The sequence below is a fragment of the Elgaria multicarinata genome, chromosome 16 (assembly GCF_023053635.1).
Source record: "Elgaria multicarinata webbii isolate HBS135686 ecotype San Diego chromosome 16, rElgMul1.1.pri, whole genome shotgun sequence".
Taxonomy (NCBI): Eukaryota; Metazoa; Chordata; class Lepidosauria; order Squamata; family Anguidae; genus Elgaria; species Elgaria multicarinata.
In genome coordinates, this window is record NC_086186.1 from 29,824,987 (window position 1) to 29,832,172 (window position 7,186).

The 7,186-nt window shown below is 46.3% G+C and overlaps 1 protein-coding gene across 8 annotated transcripts in view; it reads left to right on the forward strand.

The window, feature by feature from the left end:
• Nucleotides 1-6,000, forward strand: part of GLCE (glucuronic acid epimerase) — a 66,364-nt gene extending 60,364 nt beyond the window's left edge. For all 8 annotated transcript variants that reach the window (XM_063142484.1, XM_063142486.1, XM_063142485.1 and 5 more), the window contains one exon: nt 318-6,000. In XM_063142484.1, the coding sequence (XP_062998554.1) occupies nt 318-1,342 (1,025 nt within the window). In that variant the 3' untranslated portion in view covers nt 1,343-6,000. The remainder of the gene's footprint in view (nt 1-317) is intronic.
• Nucleotides 6,001-7,186: the final 1,186 nt, after the last annotated feature.

A 7,186-nucleotide genomic window follows, 5' to 3' on the forward strand; every position in this document is an offset into this window, starting at 1 on the left:
GTCCTCCTTGTGGACTCCCCAGAAACATCCGGCTGGCTACGATTCGAAACAGGATGCTGAAATAGATGGACCTCTGGCCTGATATACAGCAAAGGCAACTCCTGTATTCTTAATTTGTAATAAGGCACTTACAGTAGTTCAGAGTTGAAATCCGAATCTCCTGCTATTGATTTGAATGTCCTTGGGAGGAGTGTGTTAGAAAGTGTGTTTTGGATGGCAAGCGGGTTAGAGGGGTCTTTTCATCCATACATAGCAGAAAGATTCCATGTTTTACTTCTTAACCAATGCTGCTACTTCTTCTTTTTCTTTCCCTTCAGACAATTCGGATGGAGCTTCTCTGCAGCTGGGGAACACAAGGGACTTTATTATTTCTTTTGACCTCAAATTTGTAACAAATGGGAGCATTTCCGTGGTTCTGGAGACCACGGAGAAGAACCAATTCTTTACCGTGCACTATGTCACGAACACTCAGTTGATAGCTTTTAAGGAGAAAGACATTTCCTATGGCATCGGGCCCAGGACTAGCTGGAGCACAGTCACACGAGACCTCATCACAGACCTAAGGAAGGGCGTTGGCCTCTCTAACACAAAAGCAGTCAAGCAGACCAAAATCATGCCCAAAAGAGTGGTGAGGTTAGTGGTGAAGGGAAAGGGCTTCATTGACAATGTCACCATTTCAACCACGGCCCACATGGCGGCTTTTTTTGCTGCCAGTGATTGGCTGGTGAGGAACCAGGATGAAAAGGGTGGTTGGCCAATCATGGTGACCCGGAAGCTGGGGGAAGGCTTTAAATCTTTGGAGCCGGGCTGGTACTCTGCCATGGCACAAGGACAGGCCATTTCCACCTTGGTCAGGGCCTACCTGCTGACAAAAGACCACACGTTCCTCAGCTCGGCTCTGCGGGCAACAGCACCTTACAAGCTCTCGTCAGAGCAACGTGGTGTCAAAGCCATCTTCATGAACAAGCACGATTGGTACGAGGAATATCCAACCTCACCTAGCTCCTTCGTTTTAAATGGATTCATGTATTCGCTAATTGGACTGTATGACTTAAAGGAAACTGCGGGCGAGAAGCTAGGAAAAGAGGCCAAGCTGCTCTATGACCGGGGCATGGAGTCCCTGAAAGCCATGCTCCCGCTCTACGACACGGGCTCAGGAACCATCTATGACCTGCGGCACTTCATGCTCGGGGCAGCTCCCAACTTGGCCCGGTGGGACTATCACACGACCCACATCAATCAGCTTCAGCTCCTAAGCACGATAGATGAGACCCCCTTATTCAGAGAGTTTGTCAAGAGGTGGAAGAGTTACCTTAAGGGCAGCCGGGCAAAGCACAACTGAGCCGCGCCACTAACCAAAATTGCGTTTCCCCTGTCTGCTGTGCTCGGGAATGGCCGCCTTTAGAACCAAGAGGAGGAATCTTTGAAAAGGTGGTGTCTGAACTCTGCGTGTGCGTGTGTGAATACTTGTGTGCTTTTTTAAAACAAGACTCTGTTTTCAAAGAAGTGATCCTTAAAGTCCATCTTTTTAAACAATTGCATTCCAGTGGATGAATACTTCAGTGTGGGGAGATAGCATTACAAAGCAGGCATCCAGTCCAAGGACTGAAAAAAAGCTTAGTTAACTTGTTTACTTATCCGCAGTGATCCATAATGACGCTTGCACATGGTATAATGTGTCTGTACTTCTGAGTGTTTTTCCATTTTTCGGGAGGGGTGGGGGAATGCAGAAGTCATAGCGGTTTTTGTCACCCAGTGGTTGGCAGAAAAATGGGAGTGTGGCCTCTATAAAAAAAAAGAGAGGAAAAGTTGCATTTGAGGCGAGTTTAAAAATAATGTGATGTCATGCCAGGAGCCTTTGTGTACTTGCGTCGCAGAGAGTGGAAGGTGTCTGTCTTTCCGTTTTGTTTTTTCCTTGGTGGAAAATTTCAGAGATAATTTGGTTTAAGGTTCTGTATAATGAGAGAGACTTTAAATGTTTGGTTTCTTTGAAGATGTGCAAATGGGATTTTCATTTTATTTTTTGCTGTTGGGGATGAGGATTCACCAGGGATTTCTGTGAAAGCTCCATGGACAGCAAGGAAGAGCGGCAGAAGAATCTCACTCGCACACGGGCACCTTGGTGCAGCCCCCCCCCCCCCCCCCGTTCTTTGCCAGTGAGGCTGGCGCAGGAGAAAGAGGCGCCTGGTGGGACAGTGCCCATCGGCCAGATGGAATGTTTTGTAAGCACAACTACAAGTAGGACCAGTTGACTGCACAAAAAATGCGGCCATCTTGCCTAAAGCTGGTTCTATGTTGCTTTTTTAACCTTGATCAACTTCTTTCCTTCCTTCCATTGAGCTGAGATCGCTTCTCGTGTGAGTAGATTGTTTTTCATTCTCTTTCCTTTTAATGTCAGCTGTTTCATTCCTTGGGAGACTTGAATTGTTACCCTCAATCGATGTTATTGGCTGAAACTAGATGTAAATTATTTGAGGGGGGGGGGAATTGTGGAGTTACAGTTGAACATCGTGGAACATTTCCTGCAGCAACTCTTGGTCATGAAACTGCACCTTGATGGGCTCGGTTTTTGTTTTGACTTTAAAACAGAATTGGAAAGTGAATCAGGCTTTTATATTTGACTGCTTGTACGTCATTTCTCTTCTGCCTCCTCTCGTTATCTAGATCCACAGCACTGCCTTTTTCATAAATCCCTCATCATTTGGAACACTGATGGTTATCTGGCCTTCTTAGCCAAATAAAGACTGAGCAAGGGCACAGCCTATTGAGGCCTGGGAGCGGCCCAAGAGCAGGTCTGTGCATCTGGCCGCCCATCCCAGCAGATTCCTCCGTATCAGGGCAGCGACATTCACGAGGCAGGCCTCTCTTGCCCTGCCATTGTGCGCTCCCAAGTTGTTCGGCAAGAGAATTCCATTCACATGGGCACGTGGAGGCTCATGAAGAGAATTAGCTAGGCGACGGCGCCACTGCTGTGTGGAAATCTCATTTCCATACTAAGGGATTCCTTGTCCCATATCCCTCAGCTTCACGTGTTGTGAGGAGCCTCCTGCATTTGGCAAGCCCCGCCTGAGTTCCTGTTGCTGAGAAGCCCAAGTAGATGGGCATGAAGGTACAGATCATGGGGTGGTGCTCTTCCCAGAAACCAGGTGCCCGTTTCCAGCCTGCTTGGGCTTTTCTACCTGCCACTAGTAGTATTTCAGCAGATCGTGTGCTCTTCCCCAAGACAGCCCAGCTTCATACACAGTTCCTGCCTTTTGTCAATGTGCTTCGTAAGCTCCAGGATTCCAAATTCAAGATGCATCCCAGCAAAGCCAGCTGCAGCTTGTCGGTAGCTTTACGTTTCATTCTCACATGGCCACATAGACAGAATCACTAAGGATTGTATCTCCACATTGCTCTGGAAAGATGTGGGCAAAAATCCTGAGACATTGGTGCCCAAAAGTCTTTCGTTGTTTTAGAATTCTAGCACCTGCATCTGTCTTAGAGATGATGAGAACTTCTGGGGCAGCTTCCAAAAGATTCCCCAGTTTTCTTCTTTCTCTATATGGTCAATGTGCATTGTTTCAACATCCCATTTCTATGCAGGACTGGGAAAATTCTTCACATTTCTAGAAGTAATAAAATCGAATCTTTAGAGCCCTATTTGAGACAAAATTAAATCCCTAGGCACTTGCAACAGCTTCTTAAGAACCCAGGCTTCAAGAATGTTTCCTGCTCCACTTCCACAGATTTTGATGCGTACCCAACTAAAACCCTATTCAGATATTCTGTTGCTGTGTACGCTAAGACAAGAGGAGGAGCGCTCTAGCCCTGCCTCCCTCCTCACGTGTTTCCCTCGGCTTGTACTTGTGTAGGGCAGCTTTCCGAAGAGAAGAGCCTCCTATATCGGTGGAGGCACATGGCTGAGAACACAAACACACACACACACACACACTCCTCCCGTGTGTAGTGTACAGAGCAATAGGGCCCAAGAAGGGATCTGTGTCCTTCCAGAGTACTGTGGACATGTAATCTTCAGTGATTATGTACGAGATTTGTGAATGTGTTGGTTTGAGGGGAAGCTGGGACGGAGAGCATACCGATGGCAAAGAAGTGTCAGTGGTATCTGGGTAGGCAAAACTTCAGCAGGGTGAGAGTAAATTCAAATCATAGCAGGGACAAGCTTTAGAACCTAACTATCTTCAACAGCCTCACCTTCCTTTCTTGCTGATGGCCTGCAAACTGGACAATGGTAAACAAGCTAAACAGCCTCAAATCAGGAAAGAAACCAGGTTGCAGTTCTGAGCCTTGGAAATGCATCCTTGCCAGTGATGCCAAAGCGTTTAGGAAAGAGAGGTTTGGAAGTGTTTCATTTCCAGCAGCTGATCATGTACGTGAGAGTAAGACCCCAGTCCTGTGAACTCCTCTTGCGAATCGGGGCCGACTGGATTTGGAGCAGCCGGTGCAAACTTCTTTGGGGTCCTTCTTTGGTCATTTGTTAGTGCCTTAACCATGTGGCCATAACCATAGAGAATTAATTTTAACAGTGGCATTGATCATACTGTGGTGATTACCTCCCATTCGGTGTTCTCAGGGCTTCCAGGCTTGTAGATTTGTCTGTGTGTTGTTGGGCTGAGATTGGCAAGTGGAGCAAGCTGGTACGTGAGAAATCAGCAACTAGATTGGTGTAACTCAAATTGTGTCGCCAGCTGCCCACCTATTGAACTGCTGCTCTGGGACTGATCCTGTCATCAACCGCTCACAGCGGTGGACGTGTGTGTTAGTGAGAACTGGGAGCCCCAGCAGCAACAGGGAGACGCCAAGACAATTGCTGGCTCAAAATGGTGATCAGGAGTGGGGAAATAGCGGATTCTCAAGTAGAAGGTGGCTCTGATTGGTGGGGACCATCTTCTTTGAAACTAGCAAGATCCCGGTTTCTTTCTTAGCATGCTGTCTGAGGCCCGGCACACACATGATGTTCCCAGTTTCTTCCATGTGGCTCGGAGTTTGGGATGCTTCCTCGCTCTTTCCGTGGAGGCCGCACCTGACTTCCTCTCCCAGCGCGATGTGCGGCTCTGCATCTGCACTGACTTTAGCACTAACCAAGGTTTATTTCAAAGCACAGCCATGACTTGGTGAGAACGTTGGTGCAGATTTAAGAGGTCGGGGAGGAGGGAGTGCAGGAGCCACAAGAGCTCCTAACTTTGGATATGTCGTGCCTGCGTTGGGTCTCTGCGAGGTTTCCCAGAGTTTGTGCAGAAGTGTGTATACAAGAAAGCCAGTCATGAGCTATGATGGAATTCCAAGGAGATAAAATCAAATTGACTATTGCAAGTTCTTTATTTTTTCCCCTAATGGGGTGGGATTTGGGACGAGGAATTTCGTGTGAACGTGGCTGTGTATGTTTTGGAATTCAGAGCTGATGCCTTCAGGTTCCTAGATGACTCAACCCTTTTGGTTTCTGTTATTGTGCCGAAATGTTTTCTCACAAGATACACAGTGCGATGCAGGTCAGTCTCTCTCTCTCTCACACACACACACACACATACACACACACACAAGCACAACCGTCAACATGCAGCTGTGCAGAAATGTCCCCTGCCATCCTGAGGCTCACTGAAAGCTGCAGTTTTTCATCCACCTTGTAATTGTACTTTTGTCCTCCTTTTTTTAAAATGTTCTCTTTTCCCTGTTACATGTGGGATTTACACCATGTGTTAAATATGCAATAAATTGTTTACAGGATGCCCTTTGGAGGGCACAGAGTCCTTTGTAAAGCTGTACAGACTTTGTGATTTAAGCACAATGTGCACAGGTTAGTTTTCTATATGGCAAGACATGGTTTTTTGCAGTGGGAATGGCCCGATTATGTTTATATATACACTCATATACATGTATATATATATATGTATATGTGTGTGTGTGTGTATATATATATATATAAATATATATAATCTCAACTTTGTGTTTCATGTAAAGAAGCTTTATATAAAATTGTAAAAATAAAAGTTTTTAATCTTATATTGCCATTTGGTTGTGTGTTAATTGTCCACAGAGGAGGGACACAGGTCCCAGCTCACCCAAAGGGGTGGGGAGGAGGGGAAGCCAACTTTAGAACTGGACACTCCAACCTTTCTCAAGATGTGATCATACACCAGAGGGGACCCATTAGCAATCCCTAATTGGTTTTCAGCATTAACAGGTTTGGCAAACTCAGAAGAATGATTGCTTAAAACGACCTGTATCTACAGGTTGTTTTAGTCGTCCTGCATTAACCGCTGTGTCTGGATTGTTTTAAACAAACCTTTGGGATGTGTCTGGTAGAGATGCAGGTAATCAGGCAAGATGCAAGGCAAAAAGGGGGGCGGGGCGGGGAGCTCTCTTCTGGCAGGTGCGCCCCCCAGCCCTGGCCAGGTCTTCTGCTCCTGTGCAGGCACGCCTCACACCCTTCTGCTATCTGTGCCCCGGGCTGTTCACGCGTGCATTATTTCTTTCCTTGAGGCGGTGTCATGCAATGACTAGAGAATTTGGGACAGAAAAACCTGGATCCAAATCCCCACTTGACTGGAGCATCCTAGATGACCTTGGGCTTGTCAGTATCTCCTAGCTTAACCTACCTCACAGGGTTGTTATGAGGATAAAATGGGGACAAAAGACCATGTATGTCACCCTGAGCGCCTTGGAAGAAAGGTGAGGGGTACAAATCAAAGAATAAGTATTTTAAGCGTTCTCTGCTCTCTTCTCCGGAACGTACAGTTCAAACTGATCTGCTGAGTGTAGCTGACAAGTGAACATTGTGCTTTGGAGGAGGAGTTGCCATTTCACCATCAGAAATCGGCCTCCATCCACTACAAGAACAAAAACGTCTCAGTCTCTTTGGGTGACAATATTGATTTTCATTACTTGGCAATTTGTTAAGAAGGTCTGCATGGAAAATAGAAGGGGATTTAAATATGTTGTCTTGGTGATGAATTTGAATGTTTGATGCTCAATTTGTGGTGAAAGGAGATACATTTGCCATCTGCTGGGGATGATTGATGGTTTGCATGAATGGCTTGCTGTTGCCTGCATATTAAATGGCTCACCCTTCTCTTGTGCTGCAGCCCCAACTGAGAAATGGAAAGAGCTACTTAAAAAAAGAAAAGGCTGTGAAATGCCTTGGCAAGTCCTGCTTCACACACAACACTTTAAGAGTACATTTAAATGA